We start from the raw sequence: 17,794 nt of genomic DNA on the forward strand, positions 1-17,794 counted from the left end.
GACTCTTCCTGTATCTACTTGATGGTGGACTCTGATAGAGTACAGGTGTGTGTGGGGGGTGGGATGCTCCATTTGCGCCATTACCAACCTTTCTCACTTTCCTCATTTACTGACAGGCTGACCCCTCCACCCCTTCAATCTCTACAGCAATGCTGGCAGCACTCATACGTCTATTTCCCAAAGACAAGCTCTGGATATGACACTGAGCACGTGAACTCAACTGCTTTGATCAACCATGGCGAGTCCTGTTCGGAGTGGAACCTGTCCTGTTAAACTGCTGTATGGTCTTGGCCACAGTGCTGCAGCTCAGTTTCAGGGTCTTGGCAATCATCTTATAGCCTAGGCAGTCTTATGTAATACAACAATTTTTTTTCAGAACCTCAGAGTTCTTTGCCATGAGGTGCCATGTTGAACTTCCAGTGACCAGTACGAGAGTGAGAGCGACAACACCAATTTTAGCACACCTGCTCCTCATTCACACCTGAGACCTTGCAACACTAACGAGTCACATGACACCGGGGAGGAAAAATGGCTAATTTGGCCCAATTTGGACATTTTCACTTAGGGGTGTACTCACTTTTGTTGCTAGCAGTTTAGACATTAATGGCTGTGTGTTGAGTTATTTTGAGGGGACAGCAAATTTACACTGTTATACAAGCTGTACACTCACTACTTTACATTGTAGCAAAGTGTAATTTCTTCAGTGTTGTCACATGAAAAGATATAATAAAATATTTCCAAAAAAGTGAGGGGTGTACTCACTTTTGTGAGATACTGTATACCCAGTGAAGTGACTGACCTGAGGTGATACACAGATGAAAAAAAAAAAATCCCCCTATACAAGTTGTACCTGTTTATCTGCAATCTTCTCTTATCTTTTCCTTTTAAGTGCAGAATTTATACAACTGACTGAGTTTTGGGAAAATAGGGGGCGGAGAGCTGAAATGACACTCTGCAGAGCTCAGGCTGTGTGCTGGAGCTCCCTCCAGTCATCTTTTTTCTCTTGGTGTCAGGAAATCTTGTCAGAAGTGATTTATGCAGATAGAGGAGCGAAGTAGCAAACAGAAATTACACCTAGTGCTCTGGATTGAGACAAGGACACACTATAGAGGGATATACATTCTCATATTTCATGTCTGAGGTTTACAACCACTTTAACCTCAATCTGCTCCATGTAGTGCAGAACATGCACTAAAGGATGGAGCCCTGGACCAAAGTATAAGTGAGTCTAAATTAAACTATTAGTTCAAAATATAAAACTGCCCTTGCATTTCAGGGTTCAGAGAACCCCCCCCCCCCATTTCAGATCTATGAATGGACTCAAAATATAGCTTTCCTGTGTTAATCTGTGTAGGGAAGCGAAATGATGGATCAGGAGAGTTACTGGCCGGCAGTATTTGCGTGAGCAAATCAAGAACAAATCGATAAGATACTCGCCCCCTGCATTATGGAATTAGGGGGAAAGGCAAGTTCACCACCAGGTTTTTTCCTCCTCTACAAGTCTATTTTTGTTTTCCAAGTAAACTAACAAAGGAGACCATGCATGAGGTTTCAACGTCTACTTAAACTATTTAAAGGATTAAATATAACACTGAAAGCAAAAAAAAAAAAAAAAGTTTTCAATAGTATATTCAACGGACCTAAATGGAACAATTCAGAAACGTTCATTGTTCGGGTTTACATACACATCAACTGAGCAGTACAATTTAAAAAGGCAACAGTGACACCTGCAGGTTGCTAGCTAGTAATGCACACACATCTAACAAAAAGTGTCACAAAGCTCCCCTCAGTGATTTGGGGTGGGTCCCTTAACCACTCTGATTACAAGGGTTACACCAGGTTAAAGAACAACTAAACCTAGACACAAATTTTCAATACTACTTATTACCCATTACAGGAGGTCCCCGGGTTACAAACAAGATAGGGACTGTAGGTTTGTTCTCAAGTCAAATTTGTTTGCAAGTCGGAACAGGCAAATTTTTTAATCTTAGCTCCAGCCAAAAGAATCATTTTTAAGTTTCTTTTAGTTTTTTGGATAGCATAGGGAATGGTTATCACCCCTGTACCATTTGTTTTGCTGTCTGTACCCCTGTTCAGAAGATTTCACCTCACTTTCTGTCCCTATGACAATTGGGTTTTGAAAATTTTGGGTTGTTGTGGAAACAAGGATTGGTGATAAAGCTTCAGTGGAGACACCTTTTTCCTATGAGAACTCTTACAGGAGTAAATTTCCCTTCCTAGGGGGAGATTTCCCCTCACTTCCTGTCCTCTCTCTCCATTTGTAAGTCGGATGTTTGTAACCCGGGGACCGCCTGTATATAGAATTGTAAAATACCGCCTATAATCAAACTTTCAGGTTCTATTTGAAAAATTGCAATACTGCAAATTGTCAAGCCTTGTTTTTGAAACTAGCGCTACCTTTAATAAGTCCCCCATCTTCTTTCCCAGGGAGCTGCATCAGCAGTCTAACAAATTCTTGCACATGCGCAGCATGACACTTAGTACTGCAATAAGGCCTTACCTCTGTAAACATTGCCATGGTAATGCTATATCTTCCTGGCATAGTATGGATTGCTACACAGGGAACTCCGGTGAATGTGTGCTGCCAATTCAGCGGGGAGATAAGCTGTGAATGACAGCCATTGTGAGAAGAACAATGGCATGTTAACGCCATAATGTGCTCTTATGTATCGCATTCCTTTCATACAAGGCGCTACAGCAGCACGCTGTCACCGCTGCAGGAACTTCCATCTTCCCCTGGTATTCCTTCCAGGTTCGTGTACTCAGCTGTTTAAATTACAGAGACCCAATGATATCCCTCCTGCACAAAAGGGTGACCGTCGTGGCACAATGATCTGAATTGACGAGACACTCAGTGAGCTCTCAATACAGAGTGCAGTGTTCACGTTCCGGTGACATGATCAGCTACTGAAATTCTGAATATCCCCTAATTGGCGCACGTTTAGGATATATTCATTGTACCTACAAGTAAGCTTATTGTAAAACACAAAAAAATCATCAAAAAGTAGCACTAAATGCTAGTATAAGTAATCCAGTGTATATAAATAATATCTCACAAATAAATGTGAAAAAATGTATAATGCAAAGAGCTTTCTTCTTTTTTGGTCCTGCTCCATGCCACCCATTGATTGCAGTTTGGAGTAAGCCTTTTGGCAAAATTTCTGATTTCTGCTGGTGGAGAAATCCCGATGCTTTCCATCTGGAGGATCATGATTAAAGGATATCATTATCTAGTAAAAGGATCCCTAAAAACAGTGTAACTTACTTCTTCACAGGAAGTTGGAGCTTGGGGACACTTGCAGAATTCTATGGACCGTGAAAGAACTTTATTTTGATTTTATATGGGTTTTTCACCTTTTGGGACTTTTTTGTTTTTTACAATTTTTCACATTTTGGGGTTTTTATTAATACAGGGATTGAAACATTTTCTTTGCATTGTACATTTTTTTTTCACATTTATTTTGGTGATATTTTATATACACTGATTTATAAGTTGATGATATTTTATACTGTGATTTAGCGTTGCTTTTTGATAATTTTGTATGTTTTGTGATTGGTGTCACGATTGCACAAGTGGCTGCTTTATCGCATAGATTCAAATACTTCAGCGCAGATATTTTTATATTTTTTTAAGCTTATTGTAAGCTTGACTATAGGTACAACTAAAAAAACAGAGTTTACTTAGAGCCGGTTCACAAGGCTGACAAGTCGCGCTCCCTCGCAGTCCATTGACCGCTACAGGACCCATTCTAATAGGAGCGACAAGTCGCTCAGACTTAGAAAAAGGGTCCTGTACCATTTCGGGGCGACCTCGGAGCGACTTGCATAGACTTCCATTATGTGAAGTCCCTGCAAGTCGCGGTGCAATGTAATGCACAAGTCGCCCCCGAAGAAGTAAGGAGTCGTGTCGCCTCAGTGTGAACCGACTAACACTAACCCTTCTACTTGTTTTTGATTGCCTAATGCACCTTAAAATGCAATAGTGGACTTGAATATGAACATATTTGTGCAGGACTCTGAAATTCCTCCTGAAATATCAGTGCACTTCCTGGTATGTGAAGGTCCCTAGGCAACCCTTTGACTTTACCCTCATAACTGTGAAATTTCTGTGTGAGATTTAAAGCAATGCTGCCACTGACCGCTAGTCTCAGGAGATTAGGTGATGTCACACAGAGACCGTGCAGAACAAGGCATGGGGCGAGTCAGCAATTGGGAAAAACCAGCTGCAGGGAGACCACAGAAAATACTGGGGACTAATAAATTGCCCTTTGTCTGCATTATTTTGGCACAGCCACCAGTTTAGTTCCTCTAAATGAAAAAAAAAAAGGTAGAAGAGAATTTGCACATCTCTTATTGGCCAAAAACCTCCTCCTTTTTGCTCTACTACCACTGCTGGAGAAGAGTAGGTAAGTCTGCTAAACCTTGCAAGAATTCTGTGCATACCGGTGCATTATGGCAAGGGCCACCACCAATCTAGCCTGAAACTTTCACTTCAAGTGCATTTACTTTTTTTGGAAGATACAATCTAATTCTGTATTTATTAATACATCAAATGTAAGCCGTGTACGTATCTAAAAGCTGAACCAGTATCAGCTTCTCCCAGCCCCCCTTATTGCAGAACTCAAATTGGGAGTGGAAAAAGCAGCCAATCAGTTGTGCAGTGTACTTGTGTTATCAAGAACCTACTGAGTGAAGGAGAGAGCAGAGTGACAGAGATGAGCTTATGGATCTGCTGCTTTTCTTTTCACTGTCCAATCACAGGCTGGGGGAGAGACATGATCAGTAAGCTACTTTAATGCAGCAGGAAAAAAAATAAATAAATCAGGTCTCCTACCCTACAAGACAGGGCTGAGTTCTGGAAGAGATGTGTAAATCTAAGGACTGGATGGGCTGTAATAGAAATCCTTTGAATAAGGGAAGAAAAAGGAAGGGAAAAAAAAAAAAAAGCAGCGCCCTCATATGCATTTAATTTGCGTTCCAGCTTGCCAGGAGTTCAGCTTAGTAAGAATGACAAGACGCAAGGTGACTGCCTCTGACCTACCTTCTTAGATTCTTTTTTCCCTTTTTGTTCACTTTTACTTTCTTTCCCTCGCAGAACATCAATGAAATCTTTCTTCGACACGGATGACATCAGTTTACTTCTTTTTCTTTCAGAGCCTCCAGCTTCTTTCAGCTTGTCGTTTACTTTACCCTGATGAGTTCTGACGGCATTGAATAACTGAACGACACCTCTGCGGGGGAAGGGATAAAATGTAACGGTCAGAAAAGGCCACTGATAAGTTTATATAAAAAGTTCTACCAATGGCAAGCCAGCCAAACCTCTAAAGACACTTCAATTCTTATCCAATTCGCAGACAATGCAAAGAGCTCAATAGCTCAAGCTGAAATTTACAGGAAAATTAAAGAGAAGTATGGCTTTCTAAATTAAAAAAAAAAAAAAAAACATACTTACCTAGGTGGATGCAGCACCAATCCCATGCTGTATTTGCTCCCCACCAGCTCTGTAGTGAGAACTGAGCGATCAAACACCACTGATTGCTCAGTTCTCCCCTAAGTAGAGAGCCAAGACAGTCAGTCACCGGCTTTCTGCTCTGCCCCTCCAGTTCTCACTGGAGTGCTGGGCTGTGGAGGGGACGGGAGGGGCTGGATTAGGCTCCCAGCGGATCACCGAAAGGCTGAGCAAGGTGTCGGTCCAGGCTTCTGGGTGGATCCCAACCATATGGTCTGGATATTTTCAGAGTCTGGACTGGCTCTAAAGTCAACTGACAGTGGGTCACGGAACAAACTGCACTCCTGTAATCCACGGCAGAAGTACAGCCAAAGATTGGAATTGATACATTGGGCTACTGGAAGCCAGTAAAGAGACTGACAAAGAAAAAAATCTCTGCCAAACCAGTGTCATAGGCTCACCTTATGTGGGATGTTTTTTTTTTTTTTTTTTTTTAAATAAAGATGACTTTATCTTAGTAGAAAAACAGAAAAAAAAAAAAAAAAAAAAAAATAGAACACCCCAACTGCCGCATATCCAGTAAAACCCAACAGGTCCCTGTAGTAAAAGCACCCTCAGCCCGTGCTCTGTCCAGGCCATGCCCCTGATGTGTTTCGCCCTGCCCGCCAGGGTACCTCCATGACAAAGCCCTGTGGATGGGGCAAAACACATTAGGGTAGTGGTCTGGAGAGAGCCTGGGCTGAGGCTGATTTTACTACTGTTGAGTTTTGCTGAATGTGCAGCACTTGGGAGTGTTCTTTCTTCACATTTGCATCCATGAATCCGAGACAGGCTCTTCCCTTCACCCTCAGCAGGAATCACTGTACTTGGACATACCGGAGCCTGGAATGACACCCCTAACCTTTTGGTGCGAGGATGCTGAACATGTTACAATCTAAATACAGATGTAATATGTTCACAAAGGCAAACTTAGCCTTGAGAAAACCAAATGATGGTATCACCATCACCATAATGAGTTCTCTATTGTCTATTAAAACTGACACCTAGCTATCTCACATTATATCTGTACCTTATTGCAGTTTCATCTTTCAACATACACAGATTGGGGGTTAATAGTGGAGGTAAGTCCAAACTCCAGAGAACTGAAGCTGTCATGCAAAAGTGAATGTTCAGAAAAACAGATAAAAAAGCAAGATACAGAAAAAAAAAAAAACTCTCTCCGCATTCTTGTTTTGTACCTGGTGGCGATTCTCTGTAGATTCCTCTCCACCTCTTTGTCTCTGACCACATCTGGTTTCACTCGGCACATCATCTCCCACTGTCGCTTCTTATCAATCTGCAATGGACAAGAGATGTCAGGGGACATACAACATAGCATAAGAGCAGTATGAGAAGATATAAGAAAGAGTTCTATTATCTCTCTTTAACCCTTTCCAGTCATTAGGAGTTAGCCAATTAAATATAAACACCAGAGTCGTCTCCTTGGCGTCCCAGTCATGTGATCTCTGTGGCTGGCTGTCACACAAAAGCCTACCGCCATGCTGCTGCTGCCACATATTAAGCCTGGTACACTATCAGTTTATTTTTTTTTTTTTTTCATTCAACCAAGCAGGCTAAACAGGAAAAAAAAAACCAGAAGAGCTCGGGGGGAGATCCTGTACTAACAAATCGGATTTTAGTACAGCGATCTCCCCCACTGAGCTAATGTGTTCTGACAAGGGGACGGCCCACCCACCAGAATACACCGCTGAACTGATCAGATGCCAATCGGCAGACATTTTCAGTCATGCCTTTCCGACAGAAGACGTTCAGCCGGCTTGCGTTGGACCGGCTTCAGCCTGATATTCAGCCTATGTGTACGGGGCTTTACTTTCCAACAGTTTACTAGATATCAGTGCTTCTGTTGCACAAAATGAATATAGGGCACTTACCTGTCCTGGAGTCCAGCGATGTCAGCACCGCAGCCGATGCTTCCATTGGCTGTCGGGTGCTGCCGGTGGGGGAACCCGGCAGTGAAGCCTTACGGCTTCACGGGCGGGTCCCTAATGCGCATGCGCGATGCTCGGCGGTGAGGGAAGGAGGAGGGGGCCAAACTTCCGAGGGACAGCACCGTGGCGCCCTCTCCTGGAAGTGGGGAACGGTAACTGTCAAAAACAGGTACCCGTTCCCCCCCCCCCCCTCCCCATGAAAGGTGCCAAATGTGGCACCGGAGGGAGGGAAGCAAATGAGCGGAAGTTCCACTTTTGGTCGGAACTCCGCTTTAAACTCCCAGTGCAGTATGCCTTTAACATACGCATCTTTGTTGGGAGGCAGGGAGCAAAATACAGAAGGATGAAGATTCTGTTGCATCCTGTCTACAGAAAAACAATATGGTTGCAATGCTTCCAAGAAGAGAAATGTGTGTCGTGGGCAGGATCTACCTTGTGTCATTCCAATATCCGTTTGATGTTGACATTATCCAACCTGATTGTCCAGCTGATGTTGTCATATGTAAAATATTTAAAGAATAAGTTCACCTTTGTAAAAAAATAAAAGCGCATCTTTTTGTAGGTAAAAAAAAAAATCATCATTTATTCTTTTTTCCCCCTTTAGTATGAGCCTGCAAAGCATTGCACCCACGATCAGCAGATCTGTGTAGCTGTCTGCTCGATCATCATACGGACAGGCAGTTACACAATGACCGAAAGAAACATTGAACTACCTAGAGCGCTCAACAGCACCCTGGTAATTGAGAACTACAAGCCGACAGCCTCAAAGGCTGCCAGTATTTGTAGTTTTCACATTCACAGAACATTGAATGAAGGACGCGGCCCAGCGTCATAGATTGTGTAAGTGACCAGGGGGAGAAGATCACCCCCACTTGCTGTCAAAACAGGGGATCGGGGGTGGGGGGGTTGCAGAGGCTGGTGCATCCATAACAAATTACATGCTACGCCCTGAATATGGATGTAGTGTGTTACAAAAGGTTTATCCTGTAAATGTGCTTGAAATTAGTGCCATTGGTGCACTCAATGTGTGTTTTCACTGAATTCACATTCTGCGTTACAGTTTTATTACTGAAGTTACATTCAAAGCATGATGTGAATGATAAAGGTAACAGATGCTTGTGCTCTTAAGCAAACTATCAATGGCTGGTGTCATAACTGATCACATGTGCAGAACCATGGGAATAGCAGATCAGACAGAGGCTAAGATGGCAGCTTCCTTGGCTGTAAAAGATAGGAGGGTTTGGTTCCGCTTTAAATCTTCCTTCACTGAAGCCACCAATTGATAAAATTATACATGGATATCAGATTGAAATAGTATTCGTTTGTTTCTTTTGTGGACATTGGATTTTGATTGATAGAAACCTTTGACACATTGTTTATGCACACGTTTGTTTGATTTAGTTAGGTGCTGTCTATTAGTTTCAAAAGTGAATTCTGGGTAGATGAATATTGCATTACTAAATTCTTTATATACCAATTACATGGGAAATCTCTCTGAAATGAAAAGCAAGCAAACCACTCTGGACAATCATACTGATGCATTTCTGCATATTAAGAGGCTTTAATGACAGCTGACAACTGTCAATCTTCCACAAGGAAGCACACGAGGTAAAAGAAATCTGTTCCAAACCAGTTTACTGTCCTCCAGGCTTTAGTGGGGGCCAGAATGGCTAGCGGGAGCAGAAAATCCCAACTTTAGTGACCATAAACAATGAATCATCACTGGTTTTCATGACAAGAAGGCAGCCCCATTGTTGGCATCAGTGAGAAGAATAGTGCCATTGATGATGTCAGTGGGAGGAATGGTGTCCCATCACTGGTATCATTTAATGGAATAGTGCCTCAAGGGTCAGATAAAGGCAAGCAAATGGCAACACATGGCCCTCGGCCCGCAGTTTAGAGACCACTGTTCTAAACTATATTCACTAAATAGGCAAAAGGTTACCCATCACATTAGGGACAAATAGGCTACATAGGCTGGAGAGAGAGGTTTCAACATCTACTTTAAAAAAAAGGCAGGATTTTTGCATATAACTACCAAGAAAACGAGATCTACTGACCCATTTGAGAAGCAGTTGGCTTAAATGTTTGTATGTCCAGTTTTCTTTAACCCAACTAGGTGTAAACTCAAAAGGTAAGCAGATCGAACCCACTAGGTTCGATCTTTAACTAAAATATAAAAATAACATTTACTTTACAACTAAGCACTGGAAAATGAGCCAGCTTGTCCTCATCCAACACAGGGTCCAGTCTCCAAGTTAAGGCCTCACCTCTTTCCTCTTTTCCAACTTTTCGAGCCTTTCCCGTTCCTTCTCTTTCTCCAGGGCTTTGCTCTTCACCAGTATAGTGCCGGCTTTGTCCGGCATCTTTTTGTTAAGAATTTTGGCCATGGCATCAGCCCAGCCCTTGTTCGGATCTCCATCAGGTTCATCATTGTCCTCCGACTCATTCTTGGTGGCATCGGGCTCACCAACATCTTCATCAGATGAGAAACTATCATCGGCAAAATCAGAACTCCCTTCCGAACCTACAGCAAATGAAAAAAAGTTTTACGTTTTTCAATCCTTTGGAACATACGTTACGTTAGAGATATATATATACACACACGAGGGCTCTTCAAAAAGTTTCCGCACTTATTTTTAACTCCAGTATAAAAAAAGTGCGGAACCTTTTTGAAGACCCCCTTGTATATATAAAAGATGACTAAAGATGCAGAACATTGGAGGCCCACTTTAGGAAGACCTAGATTACCAAAACCAATATGTATCCCCACACCGGAGATACAGATAAGAGTGAAAATATTTGCTCTGAAGATGGCAGGAAGCGTTCGCTTACTCTTGGGATATTGTTTTCCAGTACTGCATGTGGTCTGTCTTAAGTCGATAATAGAAAGCAGATCTTTGTGGAAAATGAGCGAGGACCTGTCACCGTTCCCTTTCATCGACATGTAAAAACACTAGGTGGTCTCAGGAAAGGAAGAGCTTCCCTCAGATAGCTGCAGCTAGGAATCTGGGCAGATTCTGTAATCCTAAAAGCTCAACTCCAGGCAACCGCTAAATACAGATGCCATTTTTTTTACTGTCTCAGGATTTGTAATTCTACCTATACAATACTGACATTTACACAGCCCTGCTAGGTGAATGAAGGCACATTCTTACAGTTGTAGACTGTAAAAGGAATATGAAGCATCCCCTTTTCATTCGGAGACTGCCTGGGCATCAAATAAGCAGAAGAAAATTGATGGGACCATCATTCCGCTCACTCTGCTTTCTCCTCCTATCAGCATGCAAAGCACCTGACTGGTTCCCAGTCCTGCCCCTCAATTTTGCAGGAGGCCAATACCAAGTCAAACTCATGTACGTACACTAGCGGCGTTTAGCCTTAGTTCACACTAGATGCGGTGCGAATGCACAGCAAATTCGGCACGCCATTTAAATCGCAAGCCATCCTTGCAAACCGACTGTGGAGTGTATGTTAACGACACCCTGCAATCAGTTTGTAAAACGCATTGTGATTTCCAGAATTGAACCTGCATGGTTGTCAACACCCATGCAATCGGATTCTGGTGCGGACAAGAAAAAAAAAAAATAAAAAAAAGGTACTGCACCAGTGAATGCAGTGGAATTTAAGCTATACAAATCCATGGCTCAAATCGCACCCCAAAGACACGGCACGTAATACGCACAGGAATGTGCTGCAATTACTGTTGTGAATTACATGCAGTGTCTCGCACCGCAGAAGTGTGAACCCGGGCTGGTTGTAAAGGCACAGGGTTTTTTAACTTCTATGCATGAAGGTAAAAAACCTGTGTGCAGGAGCCCCCCTAGATCATCCTATTACTTACCTGAGCCCCCTCTAAATCCACCAATGTCCACGAGAGCCTTGCCTCTCCGGGGTCTCGCACTCCTGATTGGCTTTTGGCAGCAGCGGGTGCCATTGGCCCTGGTGCTGCCAATCGCAGCCAGAGAGCCAATCAGGAAATAGAGGGGGCGTGGCCAAACCGTGTGAATGGACGCAGAGCCGCGGGACGGGAGCCTGTCTGCTTGAGTGCCCCCACAGCAAGCTGCTTGCTGTGGGGGCACGCGGAAGGAGTGAGGAGCATCGACGAGGGACCTGAGAAGAGGAGGATCCAGGAAGCTCTGTGCAAAACCCACTGCACAGAGCAGGTAAGTATAACATGTTTGTTATAAACCAAAAAATAAAAGCTTTAGTATTACTTTAAAGTCAAACTAAACTTTTTTGTTTACAGGAAGCAAAAGCACTTTGATTAAAGCAGTGGCACTTCCACCAACTTATTTTTTTTTTTTTATTTTTAATATTTACATTTAGTCTACATCTTAGGGTGGTCAGGTTACATGTAAGCCCCTCTTCAGATTTTCTCCTGTGGTGGGCATTTCTCGATGCACAGAGCAGCGCTAACCTTATGAAGTCAGCATCGCTCTCTGCATCATTACAGTGTACAGCTCCATGCTGACATCTAGTGGTGGAAAGGAATTACAGCAGAAGACAGTGCCAAAAAGTTTAAATAAAAAATAAAAAAAGGCAGAGGCAGCCACAAAAGACCTTTCATGACCACCATGCAGCACTTTAGTATTACTTCATTCTCCTACAGTACACTCTCCTTACAAGGGCCCACAGATTTACTCGATAGCACATCATTATACTACCCCGAGAAGGAAGACCCACAACTATATTACAACTCTACACAAAAACAAAAAAGAGAAATGCATGTGAAATTGCATAACATATGCAAAAGCTCAAGCAAAAATATAAGCAAAGATACACGTTATGTACCTGCAAGGAAGTGAACTTCGAACGGATAATTAAAACCTATTTAGTTTACCAAACCAGAACTTTTTGACTGAAACAAATGGCTTTAATTTTACATTTCTTTTCTCCATAATATAGAAAATCTATCAATACTTGTCATTCACTTTATTGTGCAGCCTGGCTGTCAAATAGGGAGGGGAGGGGACAGGAGGAGGGAGGGGAGGGGACAGGAGGAAGCAGGTCAGATCTTGACAGAATCAAAGTGTCAGAATTCTAATACAGTAACTCCTGGGTTTGGGGAAGCTGGGGCAATGGTGAAGACATCCACAACTATATGCAAGCACCACTAGTTGCCGGCATTGTGTTGTTGTATCCTGTTCTGTACATTTATTATACTGGTAGGTTTATATTACAGCCTAAAGTGGTTCTAAAGGCAAAAGGTTTTTTTTTTTTTTTATCATAATACAGTCTATGCATTATGATAAAAGAAACCTTCTGTGTGCAGCAGCCCCATCTGGATCCAATGATGTTGCACGAGAGCCTCGGCTGTCCGGACTTTACCTGATTGGCTGAGACAGAGCAGCAGGCGTCATTGGCTCACAATGTTATCAAAGTCAGTGAGCCAATGAGGATAGAGAGGGGGTGGGGCCAAATGTCTGAAAGGACACAGCAGCGGCTCGGCTCAGGTGCCCCCATAGCAAACTGCTTACTGTGGGGGCACTCTGCTGGAGCACTGAAGAGAGACCAAAGGAGGAGGATCGGGGCCGCCCTGTGCAAAACCCAACTGCACAGAGCAGGTAAGTATGAAGATTTTTTTTTTTTTTTATTTAAAAACAACAAGACCTTACTATATAAGCACAGGGGTTGTCCCCTTAAGTTTGATAAGGTCTGGGACAGATGGGTACAAAGCCCGGACACGTGTCTGTAGAAATGCTATTGTGCTTTGTCGTGACCCATTCCATTCCCTATTTATTGAACCCTGAATGTACTGGTCTGGTTGTTTACCCACGCACCCTATTGACGTCTGTAATGCTTAACGCTACTCTGTACTTGCAGTTCTTTTACTTTTTGTTTTCTTTGTATTGTTCTGCAACCTTAATAAAACTCACTGTTTTGGAGAAAAAAAAAACAAGACTTTAAAATCACTCATCATATCTGGTCCCCCACAAAACATGGAAATGCAATTTAGTAAATATAAACTGCTTAATACCTTTTCTCATCAGCAGTAGATAGTCTTATGACTTCTATCAGTATCCAGCTGAGCACTGGTTAAAGCTTGTAGGAGTTTTCATTCTCCTCTGACCCTGACCCTCTTTCTGGACAGTGCAGATTGGCCCCATGCTGACCACATGCACCCTTCCCAAAAAAAAAAGCAAACAAAAAACCTCTAGCAATACACACCAAACTGAGCATGTGCAGAGTGCCTCCAAGGCTCCGTACTATCAAGAGATGGATTAGGGACAGTAAAAGAAGGGGTGGATCAGAGAAGACAGGATCAAACAGCCCTTTTACACAATGTGCAGGATTAACCCTTTAGGTTTCACTGCGAGTAATAAGCATGTGTTACTGTATTTACAGGCTGATTTTACTGTTGAGAGTTTAGTAAGACTTGAAAGCAGTTCTACACTCTGGGAAAAAAAAAAAAAAAAAAATGAAAAGTCAGCAGCTACAAATCCTGTAGGTGTTGACTTGTAATAACAGGATACTTACCTGTCCAGATATCCAGCGCCTTCATCACAGAGACTAGTTTTTCACTAGCCTTGGGGTACCTGATGCCAGCATCTAACTGGGGGCAGCCAGCTGTGATGCTTGCGGCTTCACACTGTTGGCTGCCCACTGCGCAACTGCGAGCCTTGGTGCACTTTGTGAATGATCCGTCTGTCTTCTCCCAGAAAACTGCTGGAAAAGAGGGGGAGAGGAGAACCTAGGCAATCCAAGCAGAAGTGGGAGTGGATACCTGTCAAGACAAGGTACCCCCACCCCCAAAAAAATTGAAAATTACGTGCCAAATGTGGCAGAGGAGGAGTGAGGACGACTTAAAGCAGCTTGGGTGAAGCTCTGCTTTAACTCCGGCAAAAACATTTTCAATTAAAAATAATCTTCAACAGCTACAAATATTATCAATCCACTAAGTGGTTACCAAAGGCCTTCGCAAACTCAGTTATTTCCTTGTAAAAGCAGTGTGATGTTGTCACTGTGCTGTACAGAGAGCGGAGATGTGGGAGGGGAACAGCAAGCCCCACTCATTACAGGCTGCCTACAGAAAACTACAGGAAGGGGCGGAGACAAGACCAGTCAGCCTGCAGAAGGAGAGGGAGCAGCAGTGACCGGTCTTTATTACAGAAGAAGCTCCTACACAGAGGCAAAGTTTCACACTGGATTATTGTACAGATCTGGAAGATATACACAAAATATGCCAAGATGAAAATAAGAACACACATGCCCCTGTTGTATTCTGATATTTGCTTTTGGGCGTTCAAATTTAACTGTACAACCCATATAAAAAAATGTGAGTGGATAAGGGACTCTGGTGCTTAGATTTCATTTTTTATAGTATATTTATATTAAAGAAAAAGGTCCCGATGAGGACAGGAGTAACTATGCCTACCTGTCATGACACCAATGTCTGCGGCTATAGAATCACAAGCATTAATTCCCACCAGGAGTGGTAAAATCTTGGTCCCACGCTGCACTTTGTTGTCCCTTTTGCAGCCACTGTGTCCTATAAGGATGCATAGGACGATGGGAGTGCAGCAGGGGACCAGGTGGCTTCATGTACCTGGCTATGCTGCAGGGGTATAACGAGAGGGGCTGAAAAGAATCATGTTTTGCAGGTAAAGCAAATTACATTCAGCAATTAAAAATTAACCGAGTACAGTATTTGTAAAAAAACAAAAAATAAAAGAGAACAAGTTTAAGGCCCCTTTTACATGGGGCGGATGCGTTTGGATGGACTCGGCTTGCTTAGTGGGGATGGCTCAGTTGATCCCCACTGAGCAGGCGGATGACAGGTCCGAGTCCAACACACTCACTGTGCAGAGACGGACCTGTCAGAGTCCTGCTCTCCTCTATGGGGAGATCGGATGAAAGCGGACCGCCTGTTTGTTTTCATCTGACGTGACCCGCTGGAAGGATGGCGAACGTAACCTCAGTCTGCTTTCAACAGATTTCTTCGGATTGAATGCCAGCAGACACATCCGCTGACATCTGCCTCCCATAGAGGTCAATGGGTGGCCCGATCGGGTGCACCTAAAAAACTGACACGATCGGTCCGATCATGTGAAAGGTGCCTTAGCCATAATGTGTTAACAGCCACATCTTTATCTGCAGCGCAATAAATTGAGAAGTCAGAAAAAAGGGGACACAGAAAACAAACATTGCCGGCCGGGTGAAATTCCCCCGCCGGGCTCCGTCCACACCGATGTCTGAGACAAGAGGTGAGCGCTGACCGTCTCCAGCACCCCTGTACTCCCTGTACTGCCACAGCTTCTGCCGCAACACATTCGCCATCCTCCCCGATCACCCAGCTATTTAGAGATGTCACATGTGCGGTGCTACACCGGCTTGTAATGGCCTGTACTAGGTGGGAGGGCTTACTGGGGGGTCTGTACTGGGAGGGGGGGGGGGCTTACTAAGTGGTCTGTACAGTACAGACCACTTAGTAAGCCCCCCTCCCAGTACAGACCCCCCAGTAAGCCCTCCCACCTAGTACAGACCCCTTAGTAAGCCCCCCCTCCCAGTACAGACCCCCCAGTAAGCCCTCCCACCTAGTACAGACCCCTTAGTAAGCCCCCCCTCCCAGTACAGACCCCCCAGTAAGCCCTCCCACCTAGTACAGTCTGTACTAGGTGGGAGGGCTTACTGAGGGGTCTGCACTGGGAGGGGGGGCTTACTAAGGGGTTTGTACTTGGTTGGAGGGCTTACTGAGGGGTCTGTACTAGTGTACTGGGAGGGGGGCTTACTAAGTGGTCTGTACTAGGTGGGTGGGCTTACTGAGGGGTCTGCACTGGGAGGGGGGGCTTACTAAGTGGTCTGTACTAGGTGGGAGGGCTTACTGTGGGGTCTGTACTGGGAGGGGGCTTACTGAGGGGTCTGTATCAATTACAGGATTAATTAGCTAATCAGAAAAACACTAAATTAAGCAAAAAAAAATAAAATAAAAATAATCGTTCGATTAGTTGACTAATCGTAAAAATAATCGATAGATTAGTCGACAGACAAATTAATCGTTAGTTGCAGCCCTACTACACACCAACAAATGTGAAAGGGTTAAAGCACAGACCGTACTTTGCAGTGAAACATAGCGCTTATGTAAAGGCTCAAGTATGTTCTGTGAAGGAACCGCGCCAAATAACCACCAAATCTACTATTCTATTATATAACTTATCCATATCGTGTGTGACCCACTTCTAAAGATGGAAAGGAAAGCAGTATTGTCCATGGCTTGAGAATTATCGGTGACATTTTATCTGATTATCTTCTGTCCTCCCTGGTTCCTCTTTTCCCCCTCATTAACACTTAGCAATAAAGTTTTTAAAGTGACACAAAACAATATCCATATCCTTATTCTCCAAAAATAATCCATACGTCTCCACTACTCAATGGCCCTGTAATTTAGTGGTCATAAAATATTTCAGTGGGGACAACCAGGGATTAACTCCCAACTTTCTGATTTGAGTATGGGACAGGAAGTGAAGGGAAATCTCCAGAATGGGGCCACAGATGGCAAAAATAAACCTGACAGGGGTTATAACTAGAGATGCACCGAAATTTCGGAGGCCGAAACATATCAGCTGAAAATGGTTATCAGCATTTTGCCCATAAGAGAAATTCTGCAGTGATTTTTTTGTGCTTTTGGTTCGTTTTTCATGGGTCATGTGACTCAAAAACCGCATCAAAAATGTAACACAAGTGCGTTATTGATGCGCTTTCAACGGGGATGTGTGTTTTTTTTTAACCGCTTGCCAACCGTAAACTGTAGATATACGGCGGGAAGGCAGTGCTCCAGCGTAGGATCATGTAACTAGTATGTGATCCTGCACTTCCAGGTTTAAGTGCACACACATGACGCCAGTGGTCCACTCCGAGTCGATGCTTCGATACAATGAGAGAACGGCGGTCTGCCAATGTAAACAAGGAAGATCGCTGTTCTGTCACTACAGAAGCCATGGATATTGTGAGTCTGCTATGCCGAGGCACCGATCAATGCCTTCTCCTATTACAAACACCTCCTCCACAGTAGTAAAGCACATGTCAGGCACACCTTTAAACCTTTGATCACCCCTGATGTTAAGCCCTTCCTTGCCAGTGTCATTAGTACAGTGACAGTGCATATTTTTTTGCACTGATCACTGCATTAGTGTCACTGGTCCCCAAAAAAGTGTCAAGTGTCCTGACAGTTCGCCGCAATATCACAGCTCCACTATAAGTCCCTGATCACCACCATTACTAGTAAAAAAAAAAAAAAAAAAAAATATACGCTTATTGGGATTTTTTTTTTACCAAAAACATGTAGCAGAATACATACCGGCCTAATTTAATTAAGCAATTTCATTTTTTACATTTT

At 43.5% G+C, this 17,794-nt stretch overlaps 1 protein-coding gene across 1 annotated transcript in view; it reads right to left on the reverse strand.

Moving 5' to 3' along the window:
* Positions 1–17,794, reverse strand: part of RRP15 (ribosomal RNA processing 15 homolog) — a 45,183-nt gene that overhangs the window by 17,700 nt on the left and 9,689 nt on the right. Inside the window, exons 2-4 of the mRNA XM_082252626.1 lie at positions 9,729–9,985; positions 6,709–6,806; positions 5,063–5,252 (exon numbers count right to left, since the gene is read on the reverse strand). Coding sequence (XP_082108752.1) covers positions 5,063–5,252; positions 6,709–6,806; positions 9,729–9,985 — 545 coding nt within the window. The remainder of the gene's footprint in view (positions 1–5,062; positions 5,253–6,708; positions 6,807–9,728; positions 9,986–17,794) is intronic.

Source organism: Pelophylax lessonae (assembly GCF_965119305.1).
Source record: "Pelophylax lessonae genome assembly, chromosome: 3".
NCBI lineage: Eukaryota > Metazoa > Chordata > Amphibia > Anura > Ranidae > Pelophylax > Pelophylax lessonae.